The sequence below is a fragment of the Haliaeetus albicilla genome, chromosome 20, assembly GCF_947461875.1.
Source record: "Haliaeetus albicilla chromosome 20, bHalAlb1.1, whole genome shotgun sequence".
NCBI classification, from domain to species: Eukaryota; Metazoa; Chordata; class Aves; order Accipitriformes; family Accipitridae; genus Haliaeetus; species Haliaeetus albicilla.
The window spans coordinates 5,234,925-5,251,225 of record NC_091502.1 but is presented as its reverse complement, the minus strand read 5'-3'; the positions used below and the strand labels follow the sequence as shown (position 1 = coordinate 5,251,225).

The window sequence follows — 16,301 nt, the reverse complement described above, 5'->3', positions numbered from 1 at the left end:
TGTACCCCACACATATGCTACTGTCCCTATGCTATTATTGTCCATAACAGTAAGCAATTCCCAGCATTTTCCATCGACGGATTTCAGTGTGCTTTAGAAAGCACATGGGTACCATCTCATTTACAGTACTAGCTTGATTAGGTTAATTATAAGCTAAGAAACTGAATTTGCCAAGGGTAGGAAAAAGGGAGATTTCTGCACTGCCTCTACAGATATCTATAAAGCTAACAAGGAATTTGAAAATGAAAAGCTTTACTTTCTTGGTTCCTTATCATTCTTACCACAGTATGCAAAATAGAGAGCACTCAGGAACTCACATTGCCCCTGACAATGTAGTCGGAGTTGTTCACTACATCTCTGGCAAGGCCGAAGTCACATATTTTCACCACTTTTCCATGGGTCACTAGTATATTCCGGGCAGCGAGGTCTCTGTGAATGCACTTAGAAGGAAAGGAATGGTTAATGCTCTGCAGCATTCGGTATCAGAAAGACATAATTCCCTGGTCTCACATAGAGCTCTCTGAATTGTTGCCTCTTTCCACTTAAGCAGTTCGGGGAACGAACAAGCTGGACAGTCCCCGGTTGCTCGTGACAAGGGACAGGACCAGAGCAGGCAGAAGCGTGCAGCCGCTTCTTACTGAGGGCCACGTCTAATATTGCAAGACAGACTTTGCCATAAAGCTGGGGAAGGTGGTATAGTTCAAGCCTGCCACTGTGTGGCTCTGTTCCTCAGCCTGCCTTTTATAGACACATGTATTTTTGCCGTCTTTTCTATCTAAACAGTTTGTTACCCTTCACCATACCGATTTGGACCCAAGAAACTCCATTCCTTTGGCGACTTGGTAAGAGAAGCAAAGAAGGTCTTCAAAAGTGAGCACATTAAAATCCTCTTCTTCATCCATCTGTCTGCTTGCATGCTTAATTTTATCTGTGAAAAATAGCCAGGAGTATGAGTTTTCCATGGTCTTCCTCACTCTCTGATTAATTCTACTGACTGTCATAAGGATTTTCACGTGCTCCTACCAAGAACAACAGCACAAAGAGCATCCTTCTTTTGCATCCTTTGCTCAGACACAAAATAAAGGAAAGGGTATTTTAATACTCAAATACTATGTATAGCATGACCAGAAACAGAAGCCTCTGGTCTTAAGTGTTGTTGAATCCTTCTCCAGCAAAACTTCTGCCAGGAGGGAAGAGAGACATATGATAGAAAGGGCACCCCCGTGCCACTGAATCTAGTCTGGTTAGATCAATAATGTAATAAATACTATAATAACAGAATTACTAGAGATAAAAGCCATTAATCTCTTACCTTCCTCAGAATACAGCGCAATCCTATTTGATCCAGGTGTCACATTCATGTTTTGACTTCTTTGTGTGATTTCAAATTCATCCTCTCTGTATAGAGTCGTATTCAGACTGTACTTCAGGTGGGTTCCCCTCCTAGAGTGGATGGCACATTTTCAAAGGTTACACAGTGTATCACATAATCTTCTACACATACACTATTTTGCAGTGAAAAAGCATGATCCGTTATTGCTATTAAAAATCTGGGCACAGACATGAGTCTTCTCAAAAGTGGAAAGAGAAACAAGAGATTGCTTGTCTTTCACAGTCCAGTGAGAAGACTCCATCATAAGGAGAATCAAATCTCAGTTCCTCCCAAGCCATTGCTTATTAAAGTATGTGAAGGCACATCATTGTCAAGAATTCAATAATTTCACCAGTTAACAGCACAGCTGAGAATGCAGCTTAAAAAGAGACAGAGACAGTAGCTTTATAAAGTATTAAACTGTTGCCGAATGCTTTACCTGGAATTTTGCTCCAAATGGATATTGTGGTAAAAGCTGAAGTTGTGCTGTTTAAAAATATCTGTCAGTGTCCAGTGAAACTTTTCTCTCTTGCTCCTTAAGTAGTTTAGAAGGTCACCATAGCAACAGTATTCAAATATCAAGTAGATTGGTCCTGAAATAGTTGGACATGTAAATGCCACCTGCTATCTATAGCGATCTCCCCATTAAAACCTCATGCCTCATCCTCTCCCAGGACTAATCTGTACTAAACATCCCAAGCATCTCCCCTTCCCAGGTGGATAACCTGTACTGATGGGCAGGTAATCTTGACTGACTGTAATGTCCCTTTGGAAAGTCTGTGTAGCTGATTCATCCCTGTGGTGCATCTCCCAAGGCGGACTGCAAATCCCTGTCAAGGCACGAAGATCCTTCCCCATACCAATGGCACTGGGGAGGACAGCACAGGCTATAAAGGTGCAACATATTGTCTAAACCATATGTGGTTCAAGCAGAAGATGACCCCTGCTAATTATCTCAACTGTGTGAATTGGTATCCTTTGACCTATGCCCTTTCATTTATCTGCGCTACCTTCATGCTCTAGAAATACCCTTTTTTTCCTACGAAGGCCACCTGAAACCCAAGCGTGCTTGCTGAGATGACCTATAGGAAGGAAAGACCTTGCAAGGGGATGTGTCTGAGTGGAGCACTGGTCAGGCCACTTTCTCAGGAAAGGAAAACCACCTCCAATTCCCCACCCAGGCAGGCTCAGAGAACAGCCATGACAAGCCAGCGGGAGCAGAACGCATGGCCCAGGAGCTCAGAGCGGTCACACATCACCCCTGCAAAGTCTTACACCGTCATCACCGCTTTTGGCTCAGAAAGACCGACTACGAATTTGTGGACATTTCTGCCAGAAGGGCCCTGTCAAGCAAGGCAGGGCATGCTGGAAAAAGCCTGTAAAGTCTCTCAGAGGATAGATTTGAATGTCCTGAGACCCATGTAAATGCTTCTGAACACGGGGCTTGGATAAGGCTGGAAGCGTTCCTGCCCTACCCTGCCAGACTAAGCAGGTCTTCCCTGCAGCTCTCCTGCCTGCCATCACATCTTGCCGAATTTTCCAGAAGGCAGTGGCAGCGTGTATAGTTTCAAACCAGCTAAAGCCACCACCACCAATCTACTTCTCTGCTTTCCTCTTATGCCTCAAATATCTTTGCACGACAGTATTGCTGTTGATGCAAACTGGGGAAACAAGAGTTAACTGTTCTCTTTGGTCTTTCTGACTTAAAAAATATCTGTGGCAGAAAATCTGTCAAGTCTTTCAGTGGCAGATGTTATAATTCATGATATGGACAAACAGTGGGTAAACCCCTGCCCTTTCCCCAAGGTGATGTGTTCTTTAGCCTCTCTTCATCTGCCCCGGTTTGCTGCTGGACTGGCCAGAGAAGGAGTTTGTGGGACAAGAATATCTGTGTATGTTGCCTCAATGATAACATGAGTTACACAATAACTTTAGTGTATAATTAGTGATAATACCTTGCCACTTTCATCTTAGTCCATCTTTGCTTAGTTCTTCACATCTTCAGTTTATTTTTACATTAAATCCTTTAAAAAGTTCTCTCTCTTTTCATTATTCACTTCTCTCCTCTTTCTTTGGGTGTCCCTCCTGCCCACCCCTGTTCTTTTTCAGTTTCTTTTCATTCCTGTCTAGCTTTTAGTTATTTTCCCCTTTCTTTCTACAACCTCACTGTATGACAAGGCACACAATTTAAGAAAAAAAAAAAATTATGATTTCTTATTTGAACATAATCACGTGGATACAAAAGTACCTTACACCAGATAAGTTTTTCCTTTTCACTTACTAAACTGGCCTGTATCAGTGCCATCACCACTGTAACAGGAAAACCTCTTCTATAGAAAGGCTGTTATATCACTTCATGCAAGTACAATTAGAAAGGACTTATTTCTGTACACATGCGTGGCCTTAACTTTGCTTTCAGTTCATCTTCATCTTATTTTGGGCCAGCACAGAACAGTAAAATTGGTTGGGCAAAGACAGGATTCAGGGGTGAAGAGAGAAACAGCAGCCTGAGGAATAGGTGATTAATTATGGCTTGGATGTTTTTAATACTGCTTTCAAGAGTCAATTTTTGATACTTCTCTTCTGTTCAGGAGTCCTCATTAGTCTGGAAGTTTTTAATTGGTACCTTTCCACAATTGCGAGTTACCTGACACAGTACAAGCTCCTAGGAGGTTCACAATATTTTCATGGCTTCCAATGTGAGTCATCATTTTCAGCTCAGACATTAGAGCATCTTCTTCGGAAGCTTCAGGTTTTTCTGTAAAAGTGATAACACAGATTTGGAAATCTCCAGCAAAGAAATAAAAATGTAAATGGTTGTGATGCTTTGTCACCTGTGAGTCTTCATTTCAAATTCATTGGACTGACAGTACATTTGGGAACATCCTAAAAAATTGTTGTACAGTATAAAAAGATTTAGCCAAAGGTGGAAAGTAAATGTGTGTGTGAGTGTGGATCATTTAAATGCTTGGGAAAGCAGTCATAAAATGTTAATAGTTGTCATTCTTGGGCTGGCAAGGAATGACAGCAGTGTAGTAAGGTGTTCACAAGCACAGAAAAAATGTCATTCAGCCCTGTTGGAGAGAAATGCTATAAGAAAAAAAGTCTTAACAGACATATGGCATGCAACCAGTTGCAAACCAATAGCTAAGAAGGCCACGCTGTGTTTCAGTAATAGCTTTAGCCTTGTTTTTCAGCAAGCATTTGGTCCTCATCATCTCAGTGAACTGGGGATGTGAACCAAAACGATCGAGTTGAATTTCCATAAAGACAACCGCAAAGGAGCAGACCAAGGAAGCATAAAGCTGATGCACATATGCAAATAGGGGATGAAGAGCTGGACGGCAGTGCTGGCAGGAAGGGAATGTGCTGGCAAACAGGTGAGCAGGGTGCTGGTGCTGGTGTGAACCTCATCCCATTACGTACCAACAGGTGGGTGAGGTGGGTGTCGGTCTCTTTTCCCAAGTAACAAGCGATAGGACAAGAGGAAACAGCCTCAGGTTGCGCCAGGGGAGGTTTAGATTGGATATTAGGAAAAATTTCTTCACCGAAAAGGGCTGTCAAGCATTGGAACAGGCTGCCCAGGGAAGTGGTGGAGTCACCATCCCTGGAGGTATTTGAAAGATGTGCAGACGTGGTGCTTAGGGACATGGTTTAGTGGTGGACTTGGCAGTGTTAGGTTAATGGTTGGACTTGATGGTCTTAATGGTCTTTTCCAACCTAAATGATTCTGTAATTCTATGATTCTGTGAACAGAGTTGTGATACTTGGGATGCAGTGAAGCAGGCCTCCTCCTCTGCTTGCTGCCAGGGAGGCTTGCTCCTGGACACTGCTTTTATGAGGGGGTCAAGACAGTTTGGAGAGAGGCCAGAGCAAAGCAGCAAGGAGTATTAGAGGTTTAAGAAGCCTGACTCATAAGGAGGGATGGAAAGAAATTCCTTTGTGTCATCAAGAAGAAAAGACTACAGGTAGATGTGCTGGAAGTTTTGCAAACAAGCTAGCTCAGACACAGAAGGTAAAGGGAGAGCAACAGCTAGACAGCACTACGAGAAAAAGGGATTTTACATCAAAGTCCACAGAGACGCCAATGTGACCAGCAGGCTAATCTGCACTATGAATTTGCATTCATCCTCTTTAGAGCCGAGCAGCTCCATCCTTCCCCACACAACGCAGACCTTCTCTGGTGTGTAGGACAAAATGCAACATGCTGCAGGAAGAAGGCACTTCAGTAATACCTTTCCAAACTGAAACAGGATTTTGAAAGCATTTTGAAAGGATCTTGAATCCAAGTATTTGTGAGGTGTAACTGCTAAAAGTTTGTATATAAAGGGATTTCCAACACTGCTTCTGCTTTGGAGCTGCTAGAATACATCACTGCTTGCGAAAGGCACCCAGAATTTATCGTACCTTTTAGCATTTTGACTGCGACCTGGACTGAATCTCCTGCATTGTTAATTCCATAAGCTGTTGCATTCACCACTCTCCCAAAAGCCCCAGAACCGAGGACCTGTCCTACAAGACACAATATGCCAATATTATTCGCAGCTGGTACAGCACAGGCTACTACTCCAGCATTGGTGTTTGCCTTGCAGGCTGCTTACCAAATTCCAGATTTTCCCTGGGAAATTCCCATTTGAGGTCATATTCGAATTCTCTGAAGTCGATGTAGATGTACTCGTTATCCGATGGGCCTATCATCTGTATCATTTGCAACTGGCTTTCGTATCTGAATTGCTTTGGAAGAAAAAAACAGTGGAATAAATCTTAGAGGAGAAGCAGCAGCCTGGTAAGAACAAAAGAAGAAGGGGCAAGTATTTATGTTTGCTTTTACCTTTTTGTATTTATGAAAAATGAATACAAACAAAAAAGCGATCAATAGGAGGAAAAATCCAACAGAGACATAGAATGCAGCATTGTCCGGGGGGGAAGAAACAGCTCCTGCAACTTTAAGAGATACATATTACTACCCACTGAATGAGAGCTTGTGTATACAGCTAAAGGTGCAAGGAGAACTCGTGGTGGCTTGGTCAGTTCTGCCAGTTTGCAGTCCTCTCATGCCTGAGCCTCTTCTGCACCGGGAATGAGATGGAGCCACATGCAAAGCAAGGAACTGGGCAGGAGGTGTTATGTGCAGGGCAGTTCTGACATCTGTTTTAATTAAAAAAAAAATGCTACACCAATTAATAAATCTAAGTGAACAGAGGTGTTGGTGTGATCCATGGATTGGACTTTGTGAGCATAAACAGGAATAACCAATTCCTCTTCTCATCGCATCTCCCTCCTCTCTCCCTGCGCCTTCCCCCAAGCAATGTACGTTAGGTACCGAAGCACCAGTTCGCAGCGGGTGGGCTGTACACAACCTGCTGGGAGCATGGCTCTGCCGCTCAGCCAGGACCAATCTTAACAAGCCAAGACCATACTAGAAGGCACCAGTGGGTAGGTGAAAATTACATGAGACCTACCCTCATATTCTGGTAGCTTCTAAGAGCATAAGTATTATGCTTACTTTCTATTGTAATTTCAACGTGAATGCTCAAACTCTATCAGTAGTCACAGCTTCTGCCAGCTGTAGTCAAAAGCACCAAACAGCTTGTTTATCCATGACAAAGGAAATCTCTGTACTGCAGATATCTGGGTGCTTCAAAACACTTCCCAGATGCCACAGCATGTTCCCTGTACCTGAAATATTTTGCCCTGTGGAATGTATATGGTGTTACAAGTATAAAGTGCACGGGCAAACAATCATATTGACTTTCTTGTTCAACAAGGAAAGAATCTCTCATGCCCTTGACAAGAAGAGAGACTGCACAGCAGTTCCCAAACCAGGGCTTAGCCTTCTGCCACCTGCCTACAGCAGTTGAAGAAGGTCTCTCCCCCGGTACTCACTCCTGTTTCCCAGACAGGGACTGACTCTTGAGTGGGTCTGGTAGTTCAGTCACTCTCTTGCTTGGGCGTGCAATAACCTCCCTGGGGTGAGGAGAGGTCCCACGGGCATTTCTGGCAGCACCACAGTGACCTCCAGGAGAGGAACAACAGCCAACATCTGCCAGCAGCTACCAAAGTGGCTTCAGCTCTTCCCAAAGCTGATGCCTCCAGGTTTTGGGTAGGAATTACTAAGATGAAATAAAAAAAGCAGACCCCAGCATTGCCATGGCTCCATCCTGCACTTCCTATTTGTGTAAAATTTCTGCTCATTTTAATGAGGGTGGCCCCTGCTTTGGGACCAGAGAAAAGAGACACGTGTCTCCCACTCACCCACCGTTTCCCACACTGTAGACACACAGCGCTTGTGTTTTACCTGCAGTGCCATTGCACAGTCAGCCATTTAGCCAGATAAAAAAATACCGTACGTTGTACCACGCCAGCTTTAATTGAGAAAACCTGTGCTAAAACACTGGCTTATGGTACCTGACAGGTTAATGAAACTCCTTTCACAGGCTGAACCGGCAGAATTGTTTGCACAGCACTCCACGGAGAAGTTTGTTGCTGTCTCCTTTACATGTAAAGTACTGCTTGAAATCCACAACCCCAGGGATCTCCTCTCTGGCAAGAAGTTGTGAATCCCCTCAGTGATTTCTTCTGTACAGCTGAAAAAGAAAGCAGACCAGTTTTGATTTTTGGCTCACAGTGGCATTTTCCAGGGGAGAAGATGGGATGCTTCGAAACACGTCTTACGTCTGTGTTGGAAGGGAGGCGAGGAGGGAGGGATAGAGGGTTTGGGTTTTATTTGTCACTGTTAGAGTGAGGCTTCAGAGCAGTCGCCAGTCTTATTTTTTTGTGATGGACATGGCAGGGTCAGCAGGGGGTGAACTGGGCTCCCCACCTCCTACACTGGGCTTACTCCCACGCTCCAGCACTGCCTTGGCAGGGCACCCGCAACCCCAACCTCCAGGAGCTCCACCAATTTCACAGCAGACACGACCCCCGCCACCACGTCTATTCCCACTGGTTTCAGCTTTACCTCAAACACTCAAACCGCTGAGCAGTTCCAAATGAGCCGCTACTAAAACAATAACTCCAAAATGAACCCACAGTAAAAGTTCTAACTCCTTTCCCTGAAGGTATGTGCTTTCAACCGTGAAGTTTCTGTCACTCAAGATGGAGAGCATCCACCCTGTATTAATGACTTACTTAAGACCTGATATGTAGAAAGAGGGAACGTTATACTCGAGGGAAAGAAAGCCAACACAGAGATAATTTCACTTTCAGTTTTTCTATCATTCATCAGCTTACTGCCTAATTTACTGTCCACATAAATAAATGAGAAAGTAAGTAAATAAATAAAATTTATTCAGCTCTACACATAGTACTAGCTTCTACATGTGGAAGTTCCCAAGAAAAGAAATGTCACAGCATTTTCTTTCCAGAAAGCTATTTTAAGGAGTATTTTAAACTCACTGTTTTCTTTCCTCTTCCATTTCTGCACAGATTGATGTTAGGAAGCCTTTTGAGAGGTATGGATGAGAAAATGGTCTAGATATTTTTTTATATCTAGTTAAAATACTTAGAGCTTTATCCACAATCTTCCAAAAGATAATTTGAACCAGTACTCTTCTGCACCATGGGATTATTAGTTCTTTGGCATATCTAAAATAAAAGATGCTTAGTTCATAAAACAGCTCAAAGCTGTTTCAGCATCTCTTGAAATTTTAGGGCCTGACTCATTGCCCTAAATAAATAGAGGAAATGGAAACACTCTCACTAACTTTACTGGAAACACTCTCACTGATTTTACTGGCTTTGGTAACATGTCACTGTAAGAGCTGTATTAACCAAAGCTTAACCAATTAATCAAGCCCCCATTAACCAATTCATTCCCTGAATGCCCTCTAAGTTTGACAGGCCAAGAGAAAAACTTAGATTAGACTTTGCAACTACCTAATTGTTGATATAAACCCAGTGGGGTTTATTTCAGTGTAAAGAGCCTGAGATACAGATCTTTATAGACTTCATTTAATGCCAACAAAAAAATTGAAAACTTCCCCTAGTTTTGGTGATCTGGTTCCCCTGGGGTGGGCCCACATCCCCTTGTACAAATGGTCGAGGGTGCATTTTACACTTAGTTTCTTACAGGCCAGTCTTCATTTAACCAAGGATAGCTCAGATATGGTCTTTGCAATGAATCAAAAAGAGGGAAAATGATTTACGTAGATGAGTTCAGTTTGGGACAGTTCCTCCAAACCCAGGATGAGGCAGGGTAACTGTCAGCGAAGCAGGAGATCTGCTTGAACAACAACTGCATCGTTATTTCAGGCTTTCCTGCAGCAAGATAACATAAGACAAATTTCTGTCAGCACTTCAGTGACCAAATCCTTTACATTTACGTGGCAATGCTACGTTTGCCAAGACCAAGATCTGATTCTGTGTCTTCAAAATAACCCACCCGCATGTCCCTGTGAGATCTGCGTGCAGCCCTCGGTCCTCCTTCCTCCAGCCCCGCACCTCAGTTCTGCGGGATGGCAGCAAGGGCAAGGCGAGGGGAGCAGCCACTTCTATGTACAGGCACAGCCAGACCAAAACAGTGGCAGAGCCAAAATTAGAAGTCTCGACTTCTGCTTTTCTGAAGCAAGAAGCAAGCGTTCGGCCCTAGGACTCCCCTGCACCCCAGTTCCAGGTGTCCGGCTTGTACAAAATGGGCGCAGAGGCTCCCTGTATAAATAATGTATAATAAATAATGCTCCCTGACCTAGAGCAAGGCTGAGATGCTGCAGTCACGTGGCAGAACTGAGATAACTGAGAGCATCAGTAAAGATTGTGCGTGGGTGTGAATCACATGAGGCACTGCAGCCTTAACATACGTATTATACACCAAAGGGCCTCCAGAATAACTGCATTAACTCACAAATGCCATTAGGAAAAAAAATAATGACATAAACACACCATAGAAAGCTAACACCTAATGAGGATAAGTCTTTCCTCTCGCTGTGTATCTTATGTGGTCTCTACAGCACTCACATATATTCCAGCTCTGTAAAGTTAGAATGGAGTCACTATATTTTACAGAGCTCCTACGCTTTGTGGTTTTCTTAAGAAGTATTAGTTTTCTCAGTATATGACTAATTCCTCATATTCTGTCCTCTCTGTTTATGGCAGGCTAAAGGGAAGAGAAAAAAATTAATAACTTCCTCCTCCTTCCTCTGTTCTCCATCCCTGACCAACACAAGAAATATGACCCACAAGCAGCCGGCATCCTTCTCTGACCCAGTGCCTGGATTTCAGTAGTGGAGTGCAGTGTGAAGAGAATCATGTTTTTGCCTTGTGCTCCTCCATTTTTAACAATAAATAAATAAATTTAACAATAAATGAAATGGGGAGTACCAAGGGAAAAGCAACATATTAGCTCCATTTATATCAGTGGCAAAATCCCAGACTTTGCCAAATATTCACAGGGATTATTCTCTCACTTACTTCTCACGTACAGAGTGAATTTTTTTGTCACGACCGTATCATCATTTTCAGCATAAAATACATATATCCCAGACTGGTGCTGATGGTTGCAGAACTTTGATGAAATGCTGTGAAGCAAAGAAAAGGAGGGAAAAGGACAAAAGACTGATGTGAAAAAGATTTTAAATGTAGTCAGGACTCATATATATTAGAAACAATTCAACATCTTCTAACGAGGAACCCAGACAAAATTATTTTTGCTTAGAGAATATAAACCTGTCTGGTTTTGCTTAGAGAATATAAACCAGAATGTAACTGTCTTGATGAGAGTATTTGGTTTTTTTCTGCAGTATTGATTTTATTCTGCAATTTTCCTCACAGTTCATGGAGTGCATCTGGTCTGTCAGGTTGTGATTTTGTTACCAGTCCATCAGAAGACAAGGTATATAACACACCCTGGCACAGGTGCTAAGACCAGCAAAGGATCAAAGTCTCTACTCTCCAAAGGATTTTGATGGGAGTTTCTAGGTGATATGATAAACAGTATTAGGAAATAACAATGACAGGTAGGGTCATATGAGATAAACCTCTCCAAATGGAAAGATCTGATGGAAACTCAGAAATAAGATCATCATCATAAGTCCATTGTCAATGAGACAAAGCACCAACCGTCAAGATATTTCTGCAGGAGGAAGGCCAGCCTTCTACTAACCCCTATGGCGATGGCAGCAAACCAAGACCCAAACCATGCCGGAGATGGTTTGTGACAATGGAAATGGAGAGGGATGGCTCTAACAAGTCCCTGGGCAGAAGCTAATAACGGAGGAATGCAGAGACTTAAAGATTCATGCACATCTGACCCGTTGAGTCACTGGTTTATGAGACATGGGATGAGGCACGAAGGGAATATATCATCTTACAGAGATGGCATCCTATTTCTGTCCTTTTGACTAGGTTATTGCTGTCAGGACGATTGTCAGGTTTAAATGGTAGCTATTGCAGTTCATCAACATTAGAAGAGCACTTAAGAAAGTCTCTTCTTAGGTTTGGTTGCTGGCATTTTGGGGGCAGATGTTTTGGCTGATTGCTCAAGAATCACCGGGTAGGAGTCTCTCAACTCAGTTTTAGTGGTAAAGGCAAGCAGGTGTATCAGGGAGTTTGAAGCACAGGGAAAAAAAGACAGCCCATACCAGCAATTTGCAAAGTAAGAGAATGCAGTAATGAGCTCGAAATCCAGAGAACTAAACCCAGGATATTTCTCATTAAGCAAGATACAACTAAGTATCACCTCACAATTCTAAAGCAGGAGAACTCACATGGAAGCCACTGGCAATTTTGCCTTCTGACTAAAGCAACACCTCCATACGGTTATTGACTTTTGAATGTCTTCACCTGAAATGGCCTTAAAGATGTTCCTGAACTCAGGGACCTTTTAAAATCAGACCCCTTTTAAGTTGCCTCAAAATGGATACTGAAGGCAGAAGAAACTACAAATCATTCATTGCTTTCGAAATCCTAGGTCTGAAGGATTAAATCCTAATGAAATAATGAGAAAATAATTTTAAAAGCATGTCTTTGATACCTGAAAATATAAGGGGATGTGAGATAAGTATTATAAATTTAACAGAGGTCATTCTGTGTATGAAAACTCATTTGCTCTTAGGAGGGAAGTGAAAATCCGCAGTGTGCTAAAACAGAGAGGCAACAAAAGCAAATAGAAAATGGAAATTCTGAAGGAATGTCTGTAAACGTGTAAGGGTTTAGGAGGAGACAGGAGAGATGAATCCCTGGGACTTGAAATTAAAAGCTAAAGCAGCAGACAGAGATAATTAATAAAATTTAATATGATCTATAATCAGGAGGAACAATTTGATAAGGAAATGGCAGAAATCAAAAAAAGAAAAAAATAGGAAATGAAAAAGGATATGAAAGGAATAAAGTAGAAGTGTTGAGAGATGCGTTTACACAGAAGTCAACTAAAATACGCAAAGTTAGACTCACAATACATTAAGATGTGTGATGACCTTTTTTGTTTTGTTTCAAGAAACTTTCTGCTTTAAAATCACATTGAAATCTGCAGTGCTACAGCTTGCAGGCAGAATCTCCTGACCTCCCTACCCCTTGCTGCTTCTGGTCACTTCAAACGGAATGAAATATCTACCTCTACTCTTTTTCCTCAGGTGGGATGTGTCTACCCAATGCTAGTATTCAACCAAAACTGGGTAGCTGTGAGGGATGTCTGTACAGAAGAATGTAGTTGTCAGATGAAATAATCGTCAAATTCGTATATTCTTCCCTCAATTATATTTCTCCATAAAATAAATAGGTTGATAAATAAATGCAAAGTATAACTACCTAAAATGAACATTAAAAAAAAAAAAAAGATTTATTTAATCAACAGCGCAATCAGACAGATGGCCAAGTTATCTGTTTGAAGCAGCCTCCAGGCCGAGCTCCAGCGATGCTCGGGGCGGCGAGGTGGCTGTGGCCAGTGGCCGGTGGCCAGTGGCCAGTGCAGGGCTGGCGATGGGCTGAGCCAGCCCAGGACGTGCTGCTCCAGGGAGAGCGGCCGGACTTTCCCCTGCCCGGCAGATGGGGATCGGCGCTCAGCAACCGCCGCTGCTGTGCTGCAAAGGCTATCTGAAGTGACTCATAAATCCCAGGCTGCCAGCAACCTTAGCGATTAATGAGGGTTGCCTAAGCTATTTCAAGAGTTCTCAAAATTGTTATTGTTGGCCCAGTCCCTGGCACCTTCTTCTTATCTGGATTGAATTTACACCAGCTGTCAATCATCCAAGCAAAACTGACTCCTGCTCTTAGAAGCAGTGAGAAGAGGTCCATACCAGCTGCAAAGCAAATTAATTCGGCATTATCAGCTGGAGGGAGGTGCCTACTGGACAAGGATGAGCAAGCGCTCGTGGCCATCCTCTGAGACATCATTTCCAAAATCAGTCTTGACCACAAAGAACAGATCTGCCTAGCCCATGTCAGGCATTGCAGATTAGTCACTAACACCCACCCAACGCTATCAAAGTTTGCTGACAGCCCTCACTTTATCAGCAGGGACAGAGTTCCTGTGGCCATTGCCAGGAGATGACAATTTACTAATCAGAACTGAGCTGTCTCTGAACCTCATGAAGGTCTGACCCCCATACACCATCTGATGCAGATGAAAAGGCTGGTCTGTTGCAAAGATGACTCGACAAGCTAGCAGATAAAATTGAGTGTACCAAAATACTACAGAAAGAAATGATAAAAAGTGTAATCAAGGCTGTGACACAGTTTTATGCAGATGCTGAGAGAGGTTTTAAGAATATGAGAAGAAATCAGTGCAGCCATATTAACTCCTGCCTAGGTCCTGCTTGGGTTTAAAGCTAAAACTTTAAAAGAGCAGCTTGCCTTTATTTTCATTTAGGTTAATAAGAGCTGTTACCTTGAAAGCTATGGGACTACTCTGAAAGAAACTCTGAAGGAAATTAGATAATGTTATCAAGAAATTAGAAAGCCTAGGGAATGGAGAAAACATTAGCCTTAAACAGGATTCATGCCAGAACTTCATTGTAGGAAATAACAGAAAAGGTAGATAACTAACAGGTTTATTCAAAACATGTTTTGCAGCAGTGGAAGAATACATGACCTGGGTAATGAGCAGAACGGTATGTTTCTGCAGCACAGGCACAGCTGAACAGATCTAACAGTGGCCTGGGAAACTACAGGGCCCTGGACTTGATTTGAGCAGTTTGAAAGACACTGGGAACATCATCAAGAACAGGATGACAAAAGGGGAACATGTAGAACTTGTGATCCAGTATGAAAGCTGCAAGAGATCTGTAACTGAGAAATTGTATTAGAGAGAAGGGGAATGGCAAAATGCATATTAACTAGAGGGTTGCTAGATGCATAACTTACCAAAGGGTTCAGTATAACATGGAGAATAAAGTGATCCTAGAAGTTAGCTACATGAACTGCTGTTGAAAGCCAAAATAATGTTGGAGGGCCTTTTGTTAACACAGCTTTATCACATGGCCCATCCACATTTTAAAAACACAAAGAGAGTACAAAACATGGACAGTAAGCAGTTTAAATGAGATATAAAGAAGAAAAATTATTATATCAAATTATTCCAAAATATTCAAGTACCTGCGTCCATCCACACTGTAACTTTGTTTACATGGAAACATTTTTTGGGAAGATAGCCACATGCATCTAACTGGTGGATATGCTGTAAAGTTAACTTCAAAGCAAAACTCTTCCTCACCAATTTCAAAATCGTCTTTAGAGTTGGTTATATTTATAAATCCTTTTTCTGGAAAAAAAAAAAAATTTACAAAGTCTGGACTGCTTATTGAAGGAATTTTGACATCTGTATGTTTTTCACTTTGGTTATCACAAGAAAAAAAAGCACCATGTTACATCACAAAAAGCATCCTGTTAATCAAAATAAGATAATGCTTCAAAACAGTATCGAAATGATGTCACTGTGTTCAGCTGCAGACAAATGATCTGAACCTGCTGAAGTTGCATATTTGGTCAGACCAGAGCCCTTCCAAAATGGTCCAACATTTCTCCCCAGTCTGCCCTATAGAGCCACAGGGCTAACACCACCATTATTTATTTGGTTTGGTTTAGGTGTGTGTTCCAGGTGTTAACAGCTGCATCTCCTGGCTTTCCTCTAACAGGGAACAAAACCAGGTGGCACCACCAGCATCATCAGATGTTGATAGTAGTTGGTTCTCCTTCCCTGAAATGAGCTGAAGATTTTGCAAATTAGTCTTGTAGCTGCTCCTTTATTTCTCCATCTAAATTAGACATATTTAATGCAAGATGACAGCAACATGAAAAAGTGTTTTGAAGATGTGCATGAACCATGAGCTGCTGGTACTTGCCCTGCTAGGGTGGGATGAGTTTCACCTAATGGAGCTGTCAGAAGTTCAGCGACCCACCTAAGCTACTTGTTTGGACCTCTGATAAACTCAGTAGAATGAGACAGGCATGTCCAGATGTATCCCATCCTAAAATCGAAGATAACAAAGATGTACTGAACTGCTTCTGGAAATATTTGTCTCTTGACACTGACTGCTGAAGGAACCAAAGTCATTGCTGGGGCTAGATGTCTCATGACATGAAACGAATCCCACCCAAAGAGACTGAATGGCAGACACTAGTGGGAGGAGGCTGCCCTAGAGGCATCAGTGGGGCTAGGATCAGCTCTGTAAAAATCACAGAATCATATACATTGGAAGAGATCTCTGGAGATGTCTAGTCCAGCTCCTGCTCCGAGCAGGTCCAACTAGATGAGGTTGCCCAGAGCCACGTCCAGCTGAGTTTGGGGTATCTCCGAGGAAGCAGACTCTACAACCTCTGGGAAACTTGTGCCAGTGTTTAATTAGCCACATGGTGAAAAACTGCCCTGTGGAAATATTGCTGGACTAGGTTTTTCCTTTTGAGTGTTTTTCTTCTGGTTATAACCCTATATTCTGCTTGGCATGTTTTATCTCTGCCTAGCTTACTGGTTTAAAAAATGCTATCTGGAAACTCCCAT

The 16,301-nt window shown here is 42.5% G+C and overlaps 1 protein-coding gene across 1 annotated transcript in view; it reads right to left on the bottom strand.

Moving 5' to 3' along the window:
• The window catches only part of FLT3 (fms related receptor tyrosine kinase 3), a 44,167-nt gene that overhangs the window by 4,558 nt on the left and 23,308 nt on the right, over nt 1–16,301 (bottom strand). The window contains exons 11-22 of the mRNA XM_069808802.1: nt 14,900–15,065; nt 10,781–10,887; nt 9,520–9,631; nt 7,781–7,959; nt 6,204–6,316; nt 5,974–6,106; nt 5,780–5,884; nt 4,020–4,130; nt 1,812–1,965; nt 1,313–1,443; nt 804–928; nt 318–440 (exon numbers count right to left, since the gene is read on the bottom strand). Coding sequence (XP_069664903.1) covers nt 318–440; nt 804–928; nt 1,313–1,443; nt 1,812–1,965; nt 4,020–4,130; nt 5,780–5,884; nt 5,974–6,106; nt 6,204–6,316; nt 7,781–7,959; nt 9,520–9,631; nt 10,781–10,887; nt 14,900–15,065 — 1,559 coding nt within the window. The remainder of the gene's footprint in view (nt 1–317; nt 441–803; nt 929–1,312; nt 1,444–1,811; nt 1,966–4,019; nt 4,131–5,779; nt 5,885–5,973; nt 6,107–6,203; nt 6,317–7,780; nt 7,960–9,519; nt 9,632–10,780; nt 10,888–14,899; nt 15,066–16,301) is intronic.